At 41.3% G+C, this 25,565-nt stretch overlaps 1 protein-coding gene across 7 annotated transcripts in view; it reads left to right on the forward strand.

Annotated features, from left to right (window-relative positions):
* Positions 1-2,796: 2,796 nt before the first annotated feature.
* The window catches only part of DCBLD1 (discoidin, CUB and LCCL domain containing 1), a 72,402-nt gene continuing 49,633 nt past the window's right edge, over positions 2,797-25,565 (forward strand). For all 7 annotated transcript variants that reach the window (XM_064598036.1, XM_064598038.1, XM_064598034.1 and 4 more), the window contains exon 1: positions 2,797-3,031. In XM_064598036.1, coding sequence (XP_064454106.1) covers positions 2,812-3,031 — 220 coding nt within the window. In that variant the 5' untranslated portion in view covers positions 2,797-2,811. The remainder of the gene's footprint in view (positions 3,032-25,565) is intronic.

Below are 25,565 nucleotides of genomic sequence, written 5' to 3' on the forward strand. Positions count from 1 at the left end.
ATCTGTATTTCTGAACTTTCTCGGAAATTCTCATTTTACAAACATTATTTTCCTTCTAATTCCCATCTTCATCCCTCCCAACCCTTCCAGGCTTTTGAAATCCAGTTATATACCCTTCCTTCTGCTGTGATTCTATAATACTCTGGACTTTCATCATTGTTCTTATGAACCTATATAACTGAAGTTTCTATCCTTAGATTATGAATGAAGGAGAGAGAGAAGTACCTGTACTTCTTTTCGCTGTATCTCCATCACATTGTTTTGCATATAGAAATGTTTAAAATAAATTTATTGAGTTGAATTTATTGAATTGAACTGGAAAAGGGAGAGCATTCAGAAAGTAGAAGCCTACCTGTGTTTAAAATTTATATCCCATTGGGTCTTCTTCATAGTCACATCAAGGTTACTGTATGTTAAGGATAAAATTGATTAGGTTATCAAACTGAAACCACAGTCTAAAGCTTTCTAACTACTTTAGAATAAAACTAGGCTTGCAGTTCTGTACTTTCGGCTCGGGTCATGATCCCAGGGTCCTAGGATCGAGTCCCGCATCGGGCTCCCTGCTCAGTGGGGCGTCTGCTTCTCCCTCTCCCCCTGCTCCTGCTCTCTGTCTCTCTCTCTCTCACTATCTCTGTCTCTCTCTCTCACTATCTCTGTCTCTCTCTCCAATAAATAAATAAAACCTTTAAAAAAAAAAGAGTAAAACAGATACACATGCTTAACATAAAAGTCTATCTCTGGTTGAAGTATATCAATGCAATGAGGTTGATTTGTTTCATTATATACAAAATTATAATTAGCAATTTGTTGTATTTTCATAGTTTTTTTCACTATGCTTTGTTTTATTTTTTCAAGGAAGGATGGCATAATGAAAGCACTAGGATCTAACTTGCCTTGTTTTCTCATTATTACCAGATCCTGAAACTTGCCTCTAATGTGGCTCAGGATTCTGGTGTAGAACGGATTACTTCATTCCCATGAAGGTATTACCTGAGATGGGAAAGGTCACCACTGGGAGCCCACCTGGCTCACCCAGTGAATTCCTCGCTAGTAAACAATACTCCCATTGTCTTTCCTCCTTCGTTGCTCACAGAGCCCCACCTGATGGCCAGCAGCAGCTGCCCAAACTCACCTTCTTCGAAGGAATGAAGAGAAAGAAGAAACAGAGAAAGCTGGAGTTAGGGAGTAATTGAATGTATCAAAGTATCTTTCATGTTTTCTGTGTGAGAATATTCAATATTTTCATGGGTGTGAATTTACTTTTAACACAAATATGATAAACCTATTTATCGAGTACCTTGGACAGGCTAGAACTTTAAATACATATTTTATTTTGTCTCTGTGACAACCAGGACGATTAGGTATTATACTCCCCAACAAAACTGAGGCCCTGGAGAGAATCAATCTTAGTCAGTGGCTGATCCGGGATTCAGACTTGGATCAGCCTCATTTCTAAAGCCCAAGCTCTTTCCTCTAAGCTCTGCTGCCTTTGAGAAAGCAAACGCCAAAGACAAACTCATAGCTGAAAAGTAGACAGAGGAAAAAATGAATGCAGGTATAAACAGTCTATCCGGGTGTCCAAAGAGCACGTGACCGGCGAACATTGGACCTCTGCCGGACTCTGGTCCTCGCCTCCGAGCTCCCCTCCGCACCTGCTGGTGTTAACAGCACGCTCTGTGGCTGCGCGTTACCTAGGAAAACTGCCGAGCGCCCAGTGGAGGAAGCGCGGGAGAACTGCGAGCTGACTGAAGATTATGTTAGAGTCTTTAAAATCTGTCCACGTTCATTTCCACGGCCACTTCCCCGCTCAACTACTCGGTAATAACCTTGTAACTCTCTACTCTTCCAGCTTGCCCTCCCCCCAGCCCTTCTCCACACCCCCAGGGAATCAGATCCTACGTCCCAATCTTCCGTGGCTGCTCGCTGGTCCGAGGATCAAGTTCAGCATCCTTTACGTGGCGTTCCAGGCCCTCCACGTTCCGGCCCCTGCTGTGTGCACCTCTTGCCATGTAACAACCTGGGCAGCATGCTCCAGACACTCTGGCCTTATCCTCCCTCAGCTCCTTAGCACACCGGGGCTGTTCTCCTGTCCCCCGCCTTCCGCTTTCCCAAGTCCCACTCACTCTCCCAGTCTCGGCTTAGAAGCCACTTTTTAAGTGAGGCCTTTCCTGGCTGATTCCTCCCCCGCCATCTAATTAGATCTTTCGGAATGTGCTCCACTAATACTCTTCGTGTCACCTACTGCAATATGCATTATATACTTGCCTGATTATTTTTAACGTCTGCAAGTGTCACAAGGGCTTAGCACTGTGCCTGGCTGCCACACTGCTGGCATAACTTCATAACTTTTGAATGAATGAATGGAGGGACTTGAACTGGGTTTTAATTGTCACCATCATCAACCTATCAGACAATATTTCGAGTCCCCCATTGCTGCTATCACTGACATGCCCGCCCCCGTGGGGTTGGCAAAGCCCTGGTGGAAAGCAGCTTTCCCCACCCACCCACTGCGCGCTCAGGAACGCGGGGGAGGACCTGGGCACAGCGGGGCTCGCGGCAGGTCTCAAGGCCAGGTGTCGTCCTGGCTCCCAGGTTCACGTGCACTGGGGGAGGAGCGGCGGAAGAAAAGGAGAGACTGAAACAGGGCGCGCCGGGTACCTAGAGGGGACCGCGGGCGGCGTCTGGTGCGCCTCCGGCCTCGAGGCCAGCCGCCGCCGGGGACCTCGACTTCCTCCTTTGGGGGCCGGCGCGCGGGGCTGGGCTGGGCGGGGCGGGCGACGCCCCCGCCGGGCTGGGCTCCCGGCCGCCCCAATGGGATTCGGTGCGGGGCGGCGGCTGCGCCCAGTCCCGGCGGCGCGCTCGGCCGCGGAGGAGGCGGCCCGGCAGGGGCAGCGGGGGCGCTGCGCTCGCCGAGGGGAGGCCGAGCGTGCCAAGCTGGCGCCCGGCGGGGCCATGGTGGCCGGCGCCCGCGGCCTCCTGGCCCTTCTGCTTGTGGTCTCCGCCCCGCTCCGGCTGCAGGCGGGCGAGCTGGGTGAGTGGAGGGCGAGTGGAGGGCGGGCGGCGGGGCGGGCAGGGCTGGGCCTGGAGGGACCCGGCGCGGGAGGAAATGGGGTCGCCGCCTGCACCCCCCGGACTCCTGCTCTTTCTGGCCGACGGCGGCTCGAGTATAAAATAAGTTAGAGAATTCCGATCGGTCCCCCACCCAACTCCTTCCTTCTCCGCTCGACAAGAGAAGCAACTTGACACCTCCCCACGTTCCCTCTGCTTTCCCCGCTGCCGGGCTCACTCTGCTTCCAGACTTCCTGAGTCCGCCGGCCCCGTGAAAAGTGACATGGCCCAGGGGTCGCGCGCTGACGACCCCAGCCGCCTTAGGGGAGAGTCGTGTGTGCGGGGACGCTGCTTTCGAGCCTTCTTGGACAGGGCTGCTCAGCAGTTGGGCGGCTGGGCCCTCCCGGTCCCCTGTCCTCCCTGCGCGGCTGCGACCCTAGCGTGTGCCTTTGCCGCTTGCAGGAATGGGCGGGGGGGGGCGCGGGGAGGTTCCCCCGAGGTTGGGGAGGAGGGCCGCCCTGCGGCTCCTCACCTGTGTGCCGCTTGCGCCCCAAGTTGGAGTCATGTGGCTCGGCTCTTTCCTGGGTGTTCGAGGGAGTCGACTCCCGACTAGGCTGGTCTCTTCTGTGGACCTGGTCCTTGGTTTCAGGTTGGACGTGATTAGTCCACAACCGAGTTTACCTCTGCATAGCCACCTGATTAAAGTAATTAACCGTTTTACCAGCCCAACAAATCCTTGTTAATTAGTTCTTTACTGATAGCGCAGCTTTCTGCGATTTTTCAGTTCTTGTTTTTTTTCCCCCCTCAATTCTGCCCCTGTACAACTGAGGATATTTAATGGCACTAACTATCCAGAGTATTTTACAACTCCCCGACCCCGGCCCCGTGTTTTCTAATGAAACAGGAATCACAGAGAAATCAAATGCTGGCATTTTCTTCACTGAACCACGTATCCATTCCCAGTCTGAAACATGGATACTCAAGATGTTAGTAGTGGTTCCTAAGTTTGCTTACATACCGCTTTGTTTGTTTGTTTTTAAAGCTGAAGTTTAGACAAAATATGTCTTGGCACTAACAGAATGCTACCCATATTGTAAAGTTTTAATAAATAATGTATGTTTTTATTAAGTATGTAGGATTTTGATCATCGGTGTTTTAAACATTTAAAAAATGTTTCTGTCACTATTAGATGGAACGTCTATGAATGGGTCCGATAATGTGTTCCTGTCCTAATCTGGCCACAACTGTCATCCATTTTTCCAAATGAAGTTTCAGATGTTGGACGATCATCTAATCTAGGCTGTTGACTGGGTGATTTGTCGAGCAGTTCTTCCGGAACAAGTGTGATTTCTTAGATTCTTATTGAGCTTCAAATTTGAGACTTGATAGCCGCTGACTGGCAGAAGAAGATGTCATTTGAGTTTCCATGAAACGTCCTATGTGTTTAGGATGTTAAAAGAACCAATGAAGGCATAAGTGTTCAATCACACAAAGAAGCAAAACTTAGATTTGGGTCATTTTACTGAAAAAAAAAATCTTCTAGGAACTTTGGTCTGTGATAATCAGTGATTTTTTTTGAGTATTTCTCACATCTGTGATTTTCTACATTAGCCCTTGGTCACTTATTTTGCAAGTTTCCGTAAATTTAAACAGGCACACCCATTTTAGGTCTTGAGAGAGGCTACTGGCTACATAGTTGAATGGTGGTCATAAGTGATATGAGCAATCTTGATGCTTAGAAGAGGGCAGCTCTAGCAGAACAGTCTGCTTTTGGTGAGAAGTTGACACCATTTATTACATTTTACCTTTTTACCTTCATCATTCTTGGAGTCAGCTTAGCCTGGTGCTTCTTGGGTCCCAACCTGCCTAGTCACCACTATCTCCAGAAGCTTTATAAAGCCCCAGCCTCATGTTATGAATCAGAATTGCAAATGGGTGGGGCCTGGGAATAGGCACTTAAAAAAAAAATTCCTCCAGGTAATTCTGATTCTAATCAGCTTTGAGATGGTGGAAACATTTTATAATGTTAGGATTATAAAATGCTACCATCTGTGTCATAGACAATTTAATATTACACTTCTATTCACTGGATTATGTTTCAGGAAACAAATGCGATAATTTAAATATAAGCCGAGTCCATGAAATTATTCAGAGTCTGGGGAAGCAATACTGGTTCCTTTGTAGTCTTCTGTTTGCCTGAAGGTGCTTTTGCTCAATTTATTTATTTTAAAAGTGGCCACCTCTTCTAGTATTTATAGCCTGCTAGGCCCCAGACCCCAGCACTTGATGAGCAGAATTTGGTCTGATTTCTGCTCCTTCTTATATGTCCTGCTCCTCTGGACCAACTTAACTAAATTTAGATATTTAGATTGTTTCACATGGTTTTTTGTTTTTTTTGTTTTTTTTTTTTTTTAAGATTTTATTTATTTATTTGCGAGAGAGAGAATGAGAGACAGAGAGCATGAGAGGGAGGAGGGTCAGAGGGAGAAGCAGACTCCCTGCCGAGCAGGGAGCCCAATGCGGGACTCGATCCCGGGACTCCAGGATCATGACCTGAGCCGAAGGCAGTCGCTTAACCAACTGAGCCACCCAGGCGCCCCATGTTTCACATGGTTTTTGATCCTACATAACATCACATATAAATTGATCTTTAGTATTAGTTCAAATAAATTCATAGGCTTGGATTTAGGTCTTCTTACCTTGATTATAAGTTTTGAGAACAAAATATCCTAATTCGTGTGATGAATTTGTGCTAACTAAAAATCCCTGATTCTCTCCTCACCAAAATATCCAGAGATGTATATTAAAGATTTCCTCCTTGTGACTTAAGTATTAGTGAAGAATAAAAATAAGCGATTGGTCTCTAAGGAAATTTAAGCATAGAATTGGATACTTTAAAATTGCTTTAAAAATTCTGCCCAACTCTCATTTGTTACTCTCGGAAGGTCTGTTCTTAAGTCATCACTCCTGCATATTTTGGTTAGGCATGGGACAGCGGATGTCCGATGTTCTGGGTGAGTGGCTTCTTAAAAAGTAAGCACAAGCTTATTCTGGTACCTTCTGTATCAGTGTGTGCACTCACCCCAGCCTTTCCATCATCTCTGTGGTCTAGGATTCTCTCTACCCTGTTGGACTCTGAGTTCCTGAGGGAGTGACTGGGATTGTCTTTATCCTCCTAGCACCTGACAAAGGTGCTCAATAAATGTTTCTTGGGTTAAACTGAACAATCTTTTCATGATTAAGAGATATCTTCAAATTACTTCCTAATTAGTAGAAACTAAGTAATAGGGGCATCTGGCTGGCTCAGTCGGTTAAGCATCTGCCTTCAGCTCAGGTCATTATCCTGGGGTCCTGGGATCAAGCCCAGGACTCCCAGCTCAGCAAGGAGTCTGCTTCTCCCTCTCCCTCTGCCTCCCCCCCGCCCCCGCTTTGTGTGCTCTCTGTCTCTCTCTCAAATGAATAAATAAAATCTTTAAAAAAAACAAAACAAAACAGAAACTAAGAAATAAAGAGTCTACTGAAGTTCTTTATGAAGGTTCATCTGGTGCTTCCATTAGTTAATTGTGTTTAGCAAGCACGGCTCTCTTGGCATGCTTATTTCTATATGTCTATATATATTTCAAATAAAACAGCAGAAAGAAGGGAACGTGCCAGCAGACCAAAATGTACCATATCTTTTGGCTCTAGTAGATATGACACTCAGAAACATTAAGTTGCACCATATAGTCCAGGAAAGAAAGAAGTTACATTAAAGGATTCGTTAAACAAAACCAAAGGATACATTAGGATTTGAACTCTGAATAGTATCCTAAACTGTATCTATTAACTTTTTACTTTATAAGTTGAACTCTTTAACCTTGTGGTACTGAAACAGACTTGAAAAATCACAAAGAAAACATAACTTGGAAATAATTTAGACATCTGACATTTATAAGGAATTATGGCTTTATTTTTAAGATGCATGGGGAGGTGAAATTAATTGCAGCATTTAATAAAGGTTTTAGTCATGTTAAAGCAGAAAAATAAAACAAAACAAAAAAACTTGTTCAGGGAAATATTTCCTGTGGAGTTTTGGACTTACTGCTATGTGTGTCCTAAAGCATAAAGTCCCTATACATATTAGAGTAACCAGTTGTTTTGTATTTTTTAAGGAGATAATACACACCTATCTGGAATTGCACTTAGCACATAGTAAAAGCTCAATAAACGCCAGCCATCTTCCTTTTCATTACTGTTTATTACTACTTATTTGACAAGTGTGGGGGCTCCTTTATTCTGCCTTCCACACTGCCTCTAGGACCTCATTTTCTACCATGCTCCCCCATACTCCCAGCCATACTGGCTTTCTTACTCTTTCTCAGAGATACCACATACTCTTTTCTGCCTCGGACCCTTGCGTGTGCTGTTCCCTCTGCCTGGAATAGGCTTGTTCCAAATATCTACATGACTCCCTCCCCCTTCAATCTTTGTTCAGATGTTACCTTCTCAGGGAGAATGGCCCTAACCACCGGTAACCTTCCTGATCTCCCCCAGGACTCCATATTCCCCTTCCCTGCTTTCAGTTTTCTCTGGAGCACTACCATCCTCCACCAGAGTGTTTCACACTTTTATTAAATTTGTCTGTCTTCCCCCTACAAGAATGTAAGGCCCACGAGGAGCTTTGTGCTTTGAATAGTGGCCAGCACATGATGGGTGCTCAGTAGGGGATGTGTGCTCAGTGAGAATGGGGGGAGAAGGCGGTGGAGACACAGTTCCTGCCCTGTTGTTAAAGACTCAGAGCTGACTCGAGCTGAGAATCAAAACCAGAACAAGACAAAGTAATAAAATAATATGTCTAGTCCGACTGTTATTTATACACAGAAAGTCTGAAAATATGGATTTAAACTAGAGCGATTCATTCTGGTATATTTGAAGTTTGGTTTGGAGGATAAACACAAAAATATTGCCAGACTTTCAGATTTTATTTTTCATTAGACTGTGGTGTAATTTTGCCTTTTTGCAACTGAAGAGTCATGTTGATGTCATTTTCCAGATGTTTGTGCTCTGCTTTGTGTATATATATAAAAAAATAGTTGTTTGCCTTGAGGGTGGGGGAGTGGGAGAGACTTAATTGATGGGGGAAAAAATCCACATGGCGATTTCTAGCCCAATGTAGAAATAAGTTCTCACTGTGAGCCCTAATATGCTGAATGCAGACCAACTGTCAAACTTGCCTTTCAGTGGCAGCGAAGAAGAGAGGTTTTTGTTTTGTTTTGTTTTGATTTGGTTCTTGTTTTTGTTTTTTGCGGGGGAAAGGGAGGAAAATGGTGGAGAGTAGAGATGAAATGAAGCCTTTTATAGTCTCCACAAGCACCTGGTACAGTGCCTGCTAGAGAAAGGGCTCCAGATAACTATTTCCTGTGTCCGCGCATGAATGGTGTGGCTGAGGTTTGAGAGAATGAGGTGAAAGCTAATATTCACCAAGTTGTTTTAAACAGAATTGCATACATGACTATCATGGTGACTTAGGAAACATTCTCCATGTATTCAAGAAAATAGCTAAATTCAACTCTGAAAAGTTTGGGAATCTCTGAGACTCCTTTGCAGGCAACACGAGGAGAGCTACCTTGGGGTTAGGTGCTGGCAGCCTGGAGAATACTGCAACAAGTGGTATACTGATTGGGATCAGGCAAGTCAGTGGTCCCCCAAGATCTCCAGCTGCTTATAGATTGAGGGTGTCAGGGGCCTGTTTTACCCCGAAAATCACTGGGGACAGTGTTTAGACATTGGTGACATGAACACTGTATTAAGCCATATTGTCATCTACGCCCTGTTTACTGCCATTTCAATTTGATCTATTAGTCCAGTTTTAATGAACTATCTTTCTGGGGACTTTAATGCTGTATGAAATTATACTCAATACTTACAGAAATGTCTTCTGTCTTCTATGTGGTAATTGTAGCTTAGGTGGATTTTTTTTTTTTTTTGTAGGAAAAGCTGCAAAGAATAACATTGAAACAAAGTAATAACTAAGTGATTCTGTTTTACCCATTTCTCCCCTAATTTTTATAAAGCTACACTGGAGCTTTTTTTTTTTTTTTTTAACTAAATTTCTCTTAGGATAGGGCTTTCTTTTCTGACTGCTTTTACCAATATATTTCCTGTTGCTTATAAGGCAGAACAGTTGTGGAACAAAGCAGGATATTGATAAATAATGTTGTACCAACATATCATAATCCAGCAAGGAAGATGTTACACAGACAACCACTAAGGACAAGCTTTTGGTGTGCACACACAGACACACAAATACAAATATATATCCCCACAACTAATGTACATACACACACACTTTTATGCACTGATTCACTTTTACTAAATATTAAGTAGACAGAATTACATATATGAAATATGTGTAAGGTGTAAAGAACAAGGATAAAACTAATACCTGGATACTCTACTACCTAGTCTTTACATGCTTTTATATTCTGCTTTTTTTCAACTTAACATTTTATTAAAAGATTTCACCATCTAATTGGGAAAAAATTCTAAGTTTCTATTTATTTTTAGTATTAACCTTCAGGTTTTAAGCTGTAAACTCATTTTCAAGGCGTTTATTGCTACTGAGAAATATCTAATGGAAAAATAGAATTTTTGCCTTGGCCAGTCAGCTATGGATCTTGTCAAGATTTCTGTCTTTTGTGCGTTTCAAGTAACCCTTCGTTGCCTTTGGAGTCAGAAGTAAGTTGCTTGTCCAAACCGTGTTTGAAAAAGGTATTACTTTAAATGTACTAAGTGTCAGAAAGGTAAGATACAGTTCTTGGTCCTTCTTGGATGAGATTCTTAATTCATACTTAACAGAGGTCGACCTCATCAATGATTAGACTACTTGGAGTTTATCTTCACTGATAACCACATTTGTTTTATATGGTTTTATAGTTATCATTTTCCAACTCAGATCACAACCACTCGTGTAGCCTTTTAATTCAGTGTCCAACATACTTACATTTTACTGGGAGGGAAAAGAATAATCTCTCTTTCATCACAAAATTAAAATCTTTGGAAATTAGAACTAATCTGGCTCCATTTCATGATTAAGTGTGTTGAGTGGATGTGCCTAAAAGTTGTATATGAATATATATATATATATATATATATTTTTTTTTTTTTAAGAGAGAGAGGGGGAGGAGGGGAGGGGCAGAGGGAGAGAATCTCTAGCAGGCTCCCTGCCCAGCATGGAGTCTGACTCAGAGCTCAGTCTCACAATCCTGAAATCATGACCTGAACTGAAATCAAGAGTTGCACACTCAAATGACTGAGCCACCCAGGTGCCCCTAAATGATTGTTTATAGAGCACTCTATTCTTGAAAAAAAGGAGAAAAACCTAAAACTTTATTTCACTATTATTTCTGACAAAGAACAAGGCCAATGGATATTCAAAGTTAAGAAGTCCAGTAAATTTGAATTACCAGTGCATAAAACTTCCTACAGGGAATATAGGTAAACATCTCTGTGGGTCTCACTGAATTTTTAAAATGGCTCAGGGGATTTAATTCAACCTTTTTATGACTTTTCACAAAAGCAAGTTTACCTCATATTGAAATGTAGTTGATTAAAGTCTAAAGGAGGAAACTTTTGAGACTTGCTAGTCCATAGGACCACTGAAACATGAAATCTGTTTATTGAATTGCTGCCATTCTGAGGAGGTTAGAACAGAAGCTCCTTATTTTGAGAATTACATGGACCATGATTTGCCTTTTTTCCCCCTCAAGAAGTCCCTGCTTTGCCAACAGACTAAAACTGAAGAGAGTCTACAGATCGAGAAATGGCCCTGTACCCGCCATTTCTGAAGGGTCTGAAAATCTTTGAGACCCTCTTGCCTTGTGGGTAGGAAATTCTTTTTTCTTTCTGTTTTCCATCTTCTTTCTTCTTTTCCCTTTTTCATCCTTTTTGCTACAGTTGCTGTGCTATATGACTGAGATCTTAACAGAAACACTGTTTCCCCCCCTGAGGTATTTAAAATCTATTAAATATTTCATTTGTGTCTCTAAATATTCTCTTACATTACTACCATGCCATGAGCACACCTGAAAATATTAATAGTGCTGTCTTAACATCATCTAATACTCAAGTCATATTCAAATTTCCCCAGTTGACCTAAACATATCTTTCTACTGCCGCTTTGTACAAAGAAAGATCCAAACAAGATCCACACATTACAGTTTGTTATTCTGTCTCTTAAGTCACCTGTAAGGAAAGCCCTGCCGACATGGGTTTTATTTTCTGGGGAGGGAATCAGTTATAGTGTGACACGGCTCACTCTTAAATTCGACCAACTGGCTTCTGCGTTCCGTATCTTTTTCCTTGGTGCACTATCCACTCTATTTCTCTATAAACTTGAATTTAGACCTACAGACTTGATTAGAATCGGGCTAAATGTTTTTTGTAAAAGTATCACAAAGGCGTCATGTGCTGCTAATTGTATCTCAAGATGCATATATTATTGTTATTATTGGCCCACTATTCACCGTGCTAAAAATGCTCAGTGGCTCTATCCCTCCATTTCGAAGTTGCCTTTTCCCCTTATGACCTGAAAATAACCTACGGAGTAGTAGTCGCTTACTCAGTAAAGCTGCTCTTCCCCGTCAACATTTCATTTAGTGGTTTAAGCATCCATTGACCGTTGCTTGTCCGCTCAGATTTTTTTATGTAAATAAAAATTGAAAACCCTACCTTCATATGTATTTTGATTTAGCAAGTGTTTTTTTGCATCTAATTTAATCCCAACAGTTCTGAGTGCTCTAGAAAGAACTGAGGTTCAGAAAGACTGAATCATTTACCCCAGGCACACTCATTTTGCATGCCCAGAGTGGGCTACAGGTGCATGCACATCTTAGAATCCTAGATGTTTTAGGATGGTCTCCTGCCCTTCATCTTGGGATGCTTGTGTCCAGGGGAGATCGAGTTAAAAGAAGCCTTGGAGATACACAATTTCAGGAGGTTGTTTATGCAATAAATCTTTAAATTAATGGTCTTTGGTTTCTCTTAGAGATGCTCACATTTGCCACAGAAATATTAAGACTTTTTCAAATCCCAATTAGTAGCTAACCATGTGCTTTTATTGCATTGTGATACATTCAGTGATGCAGGATGTGCCATGTGCAAAGGCAGTGTAATTTGGGGGACTATGTAATGTGATAGGAGTTTTATAAGGTTTATTTTTTTCCATCATCAGCTCTTCTGTTTCATCCTTCAGTAGACGCATGATAAGATGCCATCTCTTTCCTAACTGAGATTTGCTGTTTTCTGGTCAGTAAACATTGATTTTGCTTTTTCCTTATATATGGTGCATACATGTATGTTCCCAGAAACTTTCTCATCCTATTTCTTTGTATAATTTCCACCGTATGCTCAAATAATTCCTAAATTGACACTTTTTTCCAAATGCGAGAAATGTCTCCCTATCTTAAAGGTAGGTCCTAAAATTTGTTATTGCCTATCCTAGAGTTATAAATGAAATCTAGAGTGATAATCAGTGTCAAAGAATTGAGATTATAGACTTTATTCTAGTTTTAGGAATAGATATTAAAATAAAACTATATAAAACCGGTATCTCAAGGATTTTTCTTTTTTTTTTTTTTAATTTTTAAAAAATTCTTTATTTAAGGGGCACCTGGGTGGCTCAGTCATTTAAGCGGCTGCCTTCAGCTCAGGTCATGATCCTAGAGTCCCGGGATCAAGCCCACGTCAGGCTCCCTGCTCAGCAGAGAGCCTGCTTCTCCCTCTGCTCCTCACCTCGCACACTCTCTCGCTCACTCTCTTGCTTGCTCACTCTCTTGCACTCTCTCAAATAAATAAATAAAATCTTTAAAAAAAATTCTTCATTAGAGTTCAATTTAGTTAATATGTGGTGCATTGTTAGTCACCAGGGTAGAATTTAGTGATTCATCAGTTGCATCTAACACGCAGTGCTCATCACATCAAGTGCCCTCCTTAATGCCCATCACGCAATTACCCAATTACCCCATCCTCCCACCCACCTCCCCTCCAGCAACCCTCAGTTTGTTGCCTAGAGTTCAGTGTCTCTTATGGTTTGCCTCCTTCTCTATTTTCATCTTATTTTATTTTTCCCTCCCTTCCCCTATGTTCATCTATTTTGTTTCTTAAATTCCACATATGAGTGAAATCATATGGTTTTTATCTTTCTCTGACTGACCTATTTTGTTCAGCATAATACCCTCTAGGTCCATCCACATTGTTGCAAATGGCAAGATTTCATTCTTTTTGATGGCTGAGTAATATTCCATTACATATATATTTTATGTATATATATGTATATATATATATATATTATACACACACACACTACATCTTCTTTATCCATTCATCTGTCAGTGGACATCTGGGCTCTTTCGATATTTTGGCTATTGTGGACATTGCTGCTATAAACATTGGGGTGTATGTGCCCCTTCAAATCACTATGTTTGTATCCTTTGGATAAATACCTACAGTGTAATTGCTGGGTTGTAGAGTAGCTCTATTTTTAACTTTTTGAGGAACCTCCATACCGTTTGCCAGAATGGCTGCACCAGTTTGCATTCCCACCAACAGTGTAGGAGGGTTCCCCTTTCTCCGCATCCTCACCAACATCTGTTGAATTGTTAATTTCAGCCATTCTGACTGGTATATGCTGGTACACCAGTTTTGGTTTTGATTTGAATTTCCCCGGTGGCAAGTGATGTTGAGCATTTTTTTCATGTCTGTTGTCCATTTGTATGTCTTCTTTGGAGAAATGTCTGTTCATCTGCCCATTTCTTGACTGGATTATTTGTTCTTCGGGTGTTGAGTTTCATAAGTTCTTTATAGATTTTGGATACTAGCCCTTTATCTGATAAGACATTTGCAAATATCTTCTCCCATTCTGTAGGTTGTCTTTTAGTTTTGTTGATTGTTGCCTTTGCTGTGCAAAAGCTTTTTATCTTGATGACGTCCCAATAGTTCATTTTTGCTTTTGTTTCTCTTGCCAAGGATTTTTCATTTTTAAAAAAAGATTCACTGCAAGATCCCAATTAATAGGGATTCACTAATAAGGGCTATTTAAGTGTTTTGCTGCTCAGAGTATACCTTACAGGGATCAGCAGAATAGTCATTACCAAGAACTTTTTTTTTTTGGACATGCAAAATTTCCAGGCCCTGCATATTACTGAGATCTCCAGATGACTGGTGTGCCCACAGAAGGTTGAGAAGCAGCATTTTGATCCACTGAAGTCTTCATTTACAGAGCACATTCTTGAGCCACATCGGTGCTAAGCAAAGTGAGCAAACTTTGTTGGAGGTGAAAGAGTCACCTCTCATTAGGCTGCCCCTTAATAGTGCGGTAAAAAGTGCCTGCTTAAATAATTAAAAAGAGAGGATGATGGAATTTCTTGTAAGTTTTACAAGACTCCCTGAATTAAACATGACTATTTTCCTCTTGTTAATTTTGAGACAAAAAAATCAGGGCTATAAAAAAATCAATGTGGGCTTTAGTACTGGTCATGCTGCTCAGCAGTAGCATGAGCTTGGGCAAGTCTTAGTGCTGTCTGCCTCAGTTTACTCACCTCCTCGTTGGGTGACATTAGCAACCACAGCCTTAAAGCGCTGTGATTGAGGTCCATGGTCTCTGGAGTTCAGATGAGTTTCAGATGCCAGCTCAGCCACTTGGGCTGAGTTACCCGGCTTCTCAGAGCCTCATCTCTTCACACATAGAACAGGGGTAATAACAGGAGGATGTGGGATGAAAAAAGGGTGTGGTGGGCTCCGACTGGGCTGTATCGGAAATGGCCTATCTTATGAGCTATGGGGTATATTCTTGGATGTTTGAGATACTACTCTTTATATATGTCTATCTGGATGTATGTGTATATATGAAATGCTTCAGAATTTTAAAAAGGAAGTTAATATTGCCTGTCAAATAGGGTCGTCTTAAAATTAAATAAGATAACAAAGTCCCTTAAAATACTCTGTATCTGTCACCTTTTACAATAAATGCTTAGTAAATGCTAAGTGTTAGCATTTTCACAATTTTATGATTTTTTTCCTATTCCAGTAACATTTAGTTGTTGTTGTTGTTAAGATTTTATTTATTCATTTGAGACACAGAGATACAGAGAGAGAGAGAGAGAGCATAAGCAGGGGGAGAGGCAGAGGGAGAGGGAGAAGCAGGCTCCCCGCTGAGCCAGGAGCCAGACGCGGGGCTCGATCCCAGGACCCTGGGATCATGACCTAAGCCGAAGGCATACGCCTAACATCTGAGCCACCCAGGCGCCCCAGTAACATTTGGTTCTTACTGAGTTTTTGAAAAATATATCTGGGAAAGTGAAAAGGTGTGTATGTGTGTGTGTGAGAGAGAGAGAGAGAGAGAGAGAAACGTTGATAGTTTTAACTTCTAAAACTCAGGTTAACTTTATCTATACTTGGTAATATTGGATTTTTTTTTTCATTCCGGAGGGAGGAGTCAATGTCCAGTTACACTTTATCTGAATATTGGCGATATGTATATTTAACATGGAGCCAAGGTTAGAAAGTATAGCACGTTGTAGAGACAGGAAAGATTTCTCACATTTATCTTCACCTCCAGCAACTGCAGCTTGGACATTATATCAACATCCTGACATTAGTAAAGGTCAGTGGCTGCTTTTCTCTGACTTCCTTATCCTGAGCATCTATTCGACAGAGATAAAATAGTTGTCTTAGAAATGTTTTGCTGCACAAACAAATTTTTCCCCCTTTTAATCTGTGAAATTAAGAACCTTCTCTGAAACAATGCATCCAATTTGTTATCAATTTTCCCAAAGCACTTGTAACTTACCAAGAGTGGGAAGAGATATTTGAATATCAGATTCACATAGTATAATTTCAGTATTGTTCTTAGAACTCTCAAGGCCAATATCCACTTCTCTGCATCTGAGCCTTAATCCCCGAAGCCCCATCATGGGATCTCTGTGTGTGTCCCACTTTTGAGAGCCTCGCCCAGGAGTTGGCCCGCCCGTGTGCCCCACAGAATGCTGTACATAGGAGATGCCCACTGAGGAAGGGGTTCCCTGGGAATATGACCACCTGTGTCTCCTGAGAGAGCACCCGTGAAGCAAGGGCTTCAAGATGCCCTATGGTTGAAGAAAAAGGTGAGATTCTGCAAGCTTATTTATCTTGCAAATCTTTTTTGGAGATGGGGGCTTGACTTCCTTTTAAGTCTCCCAAACACTCAAAAGCGCACAGTGCCTACTTTGGGAGATGCTGACCTAGCCGGTAGTGGGCCCTAGATACATACTGGGGGCTGGGGGCATTCTAATTAGAGTTTCTGGCAATTTAGACTTTTCAGCACCTGGGCGCCTGGGTGGCTCAGTTGGTTAAGCGACTGCCTTTGGCTCAGGTCATGATCCTGGAGTCCCGGGATCAAGTCCCTCAGCGGGGGGGTCTGCTTCTCCCACTGACCCTCTTCCCTCTCGTGCCCTCTGTCTCTCATTCTCTCTCTCACAAATAAATAAATAAAATCTTAAAAAAAATAAAATAAAAATAGACTTTTCAGCACCTAACAGAGTCTCATTCGTCTTTACCATGCCCAGCTGTGGTTGGGCTTTTTTTTTTTTTTTTTTTTAAGATTTTATTTATTTATTTGACAGAAAGAGACTTAGCGAGAGCAGGAACACAAGCAGGGGGAGTGGGAGAGGGAGAAGCAGGCTTCCCGCAGAGCAGGGAGCCCGATGTGGGACTCGATCCCAGGACCCTGGGACCATGACCTGAGCCGAAGGCAGACGCTTAACGACTGAGTCACCCAGGCGCCCTGTGGTTGGGCTTTTTAAAGATGAGGAAAACTGATACACACAAAATGGGTAATTTCTCATGATCATAGAGCCAATGAGTGAGGGAATTTGGACAAAGTCAGCAAATCCAAAACAATATTCTTGATACTTTAATATGTATAGTAGTTTTAAGTAAAAATAAGGCAGTTAAAATATTTTGAATTCTTATGAGGTGCTAGTCTCTATGCTCAATACTTTCCTAGCATTATCTCACTTAATACTAATGATAACCCTGTGAGTTGAGCACTACCATTGTCTCTATATTACGGATGATGAGTGGTAGCTTGGACAGGTAAAGGGACTCACCTAAGGGGTGCCTGCGTGGCTCAGATGGTTAAGCGTCTGCCTTCGGCTCGGGTCGTGATCCCAGGGTCCTGGGATCGAGTCCCACATCGGGCTCCCGGCTCAGTGGGGAGCCTGCTTCTCCCTCTGACCCTCTCCCCTCTCATGCTGTTTCTCTCTTGCTCGCTCTCTAAAAAATAAATAAATAAAATCTTTAAAAAAAAAAAAAGGGACTCACCTAAGGCCACACGGCCAGTACTGGGCAGGAACCCAGTGTCATAACCATTGTGCTCTATCACCTCCCAAGTATACGGAAATAATTTATGAAATTAGAAAAGCAATAGGTGCGCAAACCCTCTTCCCCACCACCATACCTCTGCCAGTGATCTTTAACTTTTCCTTAGGAATCACAGGACTGGAGAGTGACCAAGAACCAAGAACCATGGTTTTACTTATAGCACATTAAAGGGTAGCATTAGATTAGGCTTTAAGATTTTTTTTTCCGTTAAGTGTAAATGATGCTTCTTATGTGAACATTATAATTTTGGATGTCTTTTTTTTTTTTTTTTAAGATTTTCATTTATTTATTTGAGAGAGAGAGAGCACAAGCGGGGAGGAGGGGGCAGAGGGAGAGGGAAAAGCAGACTCTCCGCTGAGCAGAGAGCCCGATGTGGGATCGATTCCAGGACCCTGGGATCATGACCTGAGCTGAAGGCAGACGCCTAACCGACTGAGCCACCCAGGTGCCCAATTTGTCTTTGCACCCTGATGGAAACAATCTCACATTTGTAAGGAGTTTTAGATAGGACCCCTTGAAATGGCTTGTTTCATTTTCATGCATTCAAATGGATTTAAGTGATTCTTTTAGCTTATAGGAAACACTGTGTTGAGAGTTTACATGGAGAGACTTTTGACAATAAGTACCTTGTGTTTCCTTTTATTTTACTGCCAAATATCTTTCATCTGCTGAGGCAAAAGTGTCTTCTTCATTGGATTGTTAGTCATATCGTTAGCATCTATTTTAAACATGGTGACAATAAGGTTTAAAGAGATTCTACAACAGTTTTGCAGAACTTGGTCACGTGCTTCGAGTCTATAGCTGTAATTTCTATCAGCATAATATCTGTTTTCCTTTCGAGAACAGTAAAGATTTTGAATAATTGAAGTTTCATCATCATAACTTATGTCTTACTAGTTTTATTCCCACATAACCATGTAGACCCTGCTGTCCTGGTTCTTCCATTCCTTTTCAGGCAACACACAGTGTAAAAAAAAGTTAAGCACAGTGGGAGAAAAGCAAAGTTTATGAGAGAGTATGACTGACAGTGAAATTAGTAATACCTTGGGAAATCAGTTCACATTGCCATCAGACAAAGAACTCTGTAATAATTGCAGGCTCTTCTTCGTGGTTGAAAAGATTGTAGTCATCAAGAGCTCACTTGATCTTAGACATGGGAAGAAGTTTTCTCACACCCACACGTGGATGATCGTATATGTGTTGAGACCTGTTGTAACTTGAATATTAGAAGAGGAAGGATCCAACTGTGATGAAATCACGTTTCTAGAAATGGTTTCACTCTTCTGATATTTCAGAGCACTCTTTCTCAAACTGCAGGTTGTGACCCATCAGTAGGCAGTAAAATCAATTGAGTTGACGCAACCAGCATGCTTTCAATTAAAAAAATGAGATGGAATAGGAAACCTTACAGTGTGTTACATACAATAGAAAGAATTGTAACATTAGACTTTTTTTCTGTTTCTGCATGTGTATGCATGTGTACTTACTTAGACTGTAATGGAAAACCTATGTTCTAACTATGGGTCATAATTTAAAAAAAAGTTTGAAGTCTGTTGTTTTACTGTATGGATTAGTTCATAACAGAAGGAATTTTTGCACTATTTATTTCATGTCATCCAAACAATTTTCCACAAGTGCAATTCAGTTGAAAGTGTTCTTTTGAAGCCTAAGTCGTGCTTCGTAGTATTACAGAACTCAGTTCATACCGGGTATATCTTAATTTCACTTTTCTGTTAGTGGAACATGATTTCTTATCAAACGGGAAATAGTCTTTTAAGGAAGTTATTGTTTTCCTTTCAGAGTGGGTGGAATTAGAGTAGACTAAATAAACAGTTGATGTGTGTAGTCAAGCATCTAGGATTTGTTTTAAGCTTCTTTAGAAAATACCTTGTATATCCATACTTCCGGAACAGCTGACATTAAAAGCGTAGAGACGTATGCTTTCAGGCATTTGGAGAACAGATATTGAGCCCGTACTCTGTTTTGGACCTGTCACTTTACCCTCAGGAATTCCTTGTTAACATACCCCTCTCCTCTTGCCTGTGAGCTTCTTTAAGTGGGAACTACGTTATGCTAAGTTCCCAGCTATTTGTTGAGTGAGTTTTTAATGACAAGTTTCTGTGTATTAGTTTAAAGGGACTTCTTCCAGTTTCTACTTTAAGGCTAATGCTGAAAGTAGCCTATGTTACAGAGAATTAGGTAAATTTGGTATTTTTAATTATATTATTTTTCTGATTTATACATAATGTTTTCATATTGCAGAGAATTTAGAAAATAAATGTATAAAGAAAATGAAGATCACTTGTAATCCTACATCATAGTGCTTCAAACATTTTCCCTTTATATCTATGTGTACACAATATTCTGTTTTTAAATTAAATAGAATTCGGGCGCCTGGGTGGCTCAGTTGGTTAAGCGACTGCCTTCGGCTCAGGTCATGATCCTGGAGTCCCGGGATCGAGTCCCGCATCGGGCTCCCTGCTCGGCAGGGAGTCTGCTTCTCCCTCTGACCCTCCCCCCTCTCATGTGCTCTCTCTCATTCTCTCTCTCTCAAATAAATAAATAAAATCTTTAAAAAAAATAAAATAAATTAAATAGAATTCTAAAACATGACTAACTTTTCCTTCATATCACATTGCTTGGAGATACCATGGTTTGATCAGCCTTTTCTAATTTAGATTGTTGCCAGATGTTCAGAGTTAAAATATTTAAATTTTGTGTAGAGATCACTTGGGGAGCTATAAAATACTGAGTACTTACAGCTTTTTCCACAATCTAACCTTCATCCAGTTTTGTTTTTGTCAGTTGTTTTGAGAAGGGATTTGGTCAATCTCACAAACCAGCTCTGGCTCCAAGCAAACCCCAGGATTTAGGCCCATCATGGAGTGACCACCCTTCACATATTCTGCAGAGGAGAGGACCTTTCAGCCTAAGGAGAGAGGAAATGACGCATAGTTTAGTCATCATGGGCTTTGGCACTTTGGCAATTAAATTACAGTTCAAAGGAAGAAAAAGATAAACATTGCACCGTAGCCACTTTTGAAGAGTAGACAAGTTCCCGGTAGCAAAGCTTCCTCCTTCCCCCTTATTTCCACAGCCTCCTCTTTGACGTTAGTAGGTGGCAGTTGAATCTAGTGGTCCCGCCGCATGCCCCGTTATCACTGTGGCTCACTGCCCATCACAGCTCCCAACACCATGTGGACCTTAATCCTCCAAACCAAGGTTGTATTTTTTTGCCCTAAAGACTGACCTTCATTTCTTTTCATTTTAGTTTTTTTTAAAAACCTGTATACCCTCGGGGCATCCTGGTGGCTCAGTGGGTTAAGCCTTCAGCTCAGGTCATGATCCCAGGGTCCTGGGATCGAGCCCCACATCGGGCTCCCTGCTCAGTGGGGAGCCTGCTTCTCCCTCTGCCTCTGCTGCTCCCCCTACTTGTGCTCTCTCTCTCTCTCTTGCTCTGTCAAATAAATAAATAAAATCTTTTAATAAATAAATAAATAAAATAAAAATGAAAAAACCTATACACCCTCATCATCATAGCTACAGCAACCATCAACTTCTGCCTGTCTCTTTTTTCTTATCCTGCTTCCTCCCTTTTTTTACTCTCCTATCTTAAGGCAAATCCCAGACCTCATGTCATCATGTCATTTCAGCTCAGATATGTCAGCAGGCCTCCCTAAAAGAAGACATTTCCTACATAACCTCAATAGCATTATCACACCTAATAAAATGAATAATACTTTCCTGACAGCAATACCCCACTTACCTTCTTTAAATGGTTTTGTAAGGTTGGTTTTTCAAATCAGGATCCAAACAAAATTCACTTGGTTGCTGTTTATTTAATTTTCCTTTAATCTGAAATAAATACTTTCTTTTATGCCTCTTTATACAATTCCTTGTTGAAGAAATTCAGTCAGTTGCACCTAGAATGTCCCAGCCGGGATGCAGCTAATGGCTTTCTTGTGTCAATAAACTTGTGCGTTTCCTATAACCTGGAAGTTAGACTTAAAGACTTGATGAGATTTGGAGTCAGTTATTGATTCACGTTTTGCTTTTTGGCGAAAAAAATTCATAGGTATTGGTGCATAGAGCACATTTTATCCTCCTTGGAGACACATAGTAACTGATTACCTTACTTTTCGTCATGCTAGGATCCATCAGTAAGTTAGCTGGTAACACAGCTGGTACTTCCATTTTAAAGTTTTTCTCAACCTTCTACCCAATGGTTTTCCATCTGTTTATGACCATTGCAGGAGTCAGTTACCTCTCATTAGGGAACTGTTCATTTTAATAGGACAATATGAAAGCATCCAAAGGGAGGTCTGATAAGGCAGCAGTTCAGATGTTGTTGTTGTTTTTTTTTTTTAAGATTAAACACAAATATTTGTTACAAAATCAAATAAAGAAGAGAGGCAAAAATGTTTTTAAAATCCTAGAGCCATGCGGCGCCTGGGTGACTAAGTCATTAAGCGTCTGCCTTTGGTTCAGGTCATGATCCCGGGGTCCTGGCATCGAGTCCCACGTTGGGCTGCGTGCTCGGCGGGAAGCCTGCTTCTCCCTCTCCCATTCCCCCTGCTTGTGTTCCCTCTCTCACTGTGTCTCTCTCTGTGAAATAAATAAAATCTTAAAAAAAATTTAAAAAAAAAATCCTAGAGCCATTGGTAAATCCCCACCATCAGTGAAGTAGCCTTAAGGAAAGCTGATATACACTGTACTTTCTCATCTGTAAACTGGAGCATGTATAGGAGCCGCCTTCAGACGTAATACCCCATGCTCCTCAGACAAATATGAGAAATGTGGGTAATGAATTTGGTATAGAGAGATTTTTAGAATAAACGTGGCCCCCTTTATTGGTTTTCATTCCATGCACACCTTTTCAATGCATATGTGGATAATATTTAAGCATAGTTTAACTAGTTTATACAGAATAACAAATCCAAATAGTAAAGTATAAAATAGAAAATGAAAGCCTCCTCATTTTCATCCTCTGTCAGCCAAACTTAACCGGACTGATACATTTTTTTAATTAAACTTTCTCTGAGATAACTGTCCATTATATACAGTTGCAAGAAATAAGAGAGAGAAGTGTTGTGTCCCTTTAACTTGGTTATCCTCAATTATAACATCTTGCCAATCACAACCAGGAAATTGACATTGATACACAAGAAATGGAACAGGAAATGATAGATTTTTAAATAACTTGTCGTCTTCCTTGTCAGTGATTCTTTACTGGAGTTAGGTGATGAGAGTAAGCTCCCTGAGTGTTGGGATGAGGTCATGGGAATATTGCTTCCCTACTGTCGATCATTTGCATGCATCTGCCTTATACAATCCATGGTACAGTGGGCATTTTCTTTCCCTCCCAGTTCTCCATTCTCCCCTTTGACATATTTCTAGGCCTTTTTTTTCCTCCAGCTTTATTGAGATATAATTGACATATGATGTATTAGTTTAAGTCTACAAGGTGTTGATCTGATACATATTGCAAAATTATTACCACCGTAATGTTAGCTAACCTCTCCATCACCTCACATAATCCCCATTTCTTTTTTGTGGTGAGAACATTTAAGTTACTCTTAGCAACTTTCAAGTATCTATTACAGTATTATTTTTATATCTAGTTTTTGGAATTCATCAAGACTGTGGAAGGACAATAGGGTGAAAATTCCTGATGTAGTTAATACCATGGAATAAATGTATTCTATTAGCACTTGCCACAGAAAACTCCATGAAGAGTCTCCTTCCGTGGGCAGGGGTGAAATTACAAACTTCTGATGACAGCTTGCTTTTTAATAAATTAGGACCCAGCAGTTCCTTTCAGGTTTTTTTTGGCAGAACAAAGACTCCTGGAGTATCATTCTGATAACTAATGGAAAAGAGAACTTTTTCCAAGGAGGCAGAGATCCCCCAGGCAAAGTAATGATGGGAGTGTTGAAGACAGACCCGCTCCCCGTCTGCTGGTATTGCCAGGTGAAATTAGTTTCCTCTTGGGCTTTAGAGTAAAAGTGATTGGAAAGAAGTACAATTACAGGGTTGAATGAACATGATACCCTGGGATTTTCCTTTGTCATGACATGTCACTTAAGTAAAATCGAGAATACAATGATCATCTGAGAGTTGATTCACATATAATTACCCCTCATTTTATATTTAGCTGCGCTTTCCAGAAAGAGTTCACTTTTTCTTCTCTTATTAAAGCAGAGAATTTCATAGTAATAAGAAAAGAGGTGTTTAAATGTTTGAGCAGGTGGTATCTTGGTGGCTTAGAGAGGGTTATGTGTATATTTATTTGCATCATTGTTTGTATGCCGGTTACCCTAGCGTTGCCCTGTCAGCATGCTCACAATCATTGCCTCCCAAGGTGGGGCACGTCATAGAAATGAGCGGCTTGGATGTGGTGGGGAGCTAGGGCATTTTTCTCCTTTAAAGGGGCAGCCGCGGTCTCACTAGCCCGATGAGAACGCCTGCTGGTATCGTTGCCATGTCTTTCAGTCTTCAAGAGAAACTGTAAATTGGATTTTTTAATGAAAGCCTTTATAAGCAGGCAAATAATCCAAATTTTAAATCAAAGCCCTGTGCACTATGTCCTTCTGCACCATATGCTTCACTCTAGTATATTTTTCATTTAATTTTCAACAATTTTGTACTCACTGCCAGAGATGTCACGAAGTACAGCTGTCACCTCAACCTTAACCAAACTCACAGCGTTTGCCCCCAGACCTGCTGCTTTCTGAGCTTCTCATTCTATCTATATTAGCCTTAGTGTTCCAGTCATTTCTGGACTCAGAATCTCAGTGGGTTTTTTGTTTCTTCTCTTCCCCATGGACTAAACCAAAACCCAAGTCTGTTGATTTTGGTTTTTTTTAGATTTTATTTAAATTCAAGTTAGTTAACATTAGTTAACTAATTAGCATTAGTTTCAGGGGTACAATTTAGTGATTTATCAGTTGCATCTAACACCCAGTGCTCATTACATCAAGTGCCCTCCTTAATGCTCATCAGCCAGTTACCCAATTACCCCATCCTCCCACCCACCTCCCCTCCAGCAACCCTCAGTTTGTTTCCTAGAGTTAAGAATCTCTCTCTGATTTTACCTCATTTTATTTTTCCTTCCCTTCCCCTATGTTCATCTGTTTTGTTTCTTAAATTCCGCATATGAATGAAATTATATAGTATTTGTCTTTCTCTGACTGACTTATTTTGCTTAGCATAATACCCTCTAGTTCCATCCATGTCACTGAAAATGGCGAGATTTCATTCTTTTTGATAACTAAGAAATATTCCATTGTATATACATCTTTATCCATTCGTCCTTCAATAGACATCTGGGCTCTTTCCATAGTTTGGCTATTGTGGACATTGCTGCTATAAACATTGGGGTGCGTGTACCCCTTTGAATCACTATGTTTGTATCCTTTGGATAAGTACCTAGAAGTGCAGTTGCTGGGTTGTAGGGTAGTTCTGGGGTTTTTTGGTTTGTTTTGTTTTAAGATTTACTTATTTATCTGAGAGAGAGAGAAAGAGAGAGAGAATGCAAGTTGGGGGATGGGCAGAGGGAGAGAGAGAATCCCAAGAAGGCTCCATGCCTATTGTGGAGCACAACTCGGGGCTCAATCCCAGGACCCCAAGATCATGACCTGAGCCGAAATGAAGAGTCAGATGCTTAACTGACTGAGCCACCCAGGCACCCCAGGGTAGCTCTATTTTTAACTTTTTGAGGAACCTCCATATGGTTTTCCAGAGTGGCTGCACCAGCTTGCATTCCCACCAACAGTGTAAGGGGGTTCCCTTTCTCCGCATCCTCACCAACACCTGTTGTTTCCCGAGCTGTTGATTTTTTTTTATTGTGAATTTCTGATTTTCTTTCCCTTCCCTTTCTAGCTGTCCCATTCCTAGCCCTTGTACTGCTCTTCTGACTTGCATTCTCCCCACATTCTAGATCCTATAGCATTGGCCAACCAGGTTGATCATCCTTTTTTAAATACTTCTTTCATTATCTCCCTTCTCAAAAACTTCTATGGGTCTCTGTAGTCTTCCATATAAATTCCACAGCTTCTCCCTAGATGTGGAGGTGTCACAGTAATTTTATCTGAGTGTCCATCTACATTTCTGCTGTATTC

This window comes from Mirounga angustirostris, unplaced genomic scaffold (genome assembly GCF_029215605.1).
Source record: "Mirounga angustirostris isolate CCGP_5_RB_7025 unplaced genomic scaffold, mMirAng1.0.hap1 SCAF_8, whole genome shotgun sequence".
NCBI classification, from domain to species: domain Eukaryota; kingdom Metazoa; phylum Chordata; class Mammalia; order Carnivora; family Phocidae; genus Mirounga; species Mirounga angustirostris.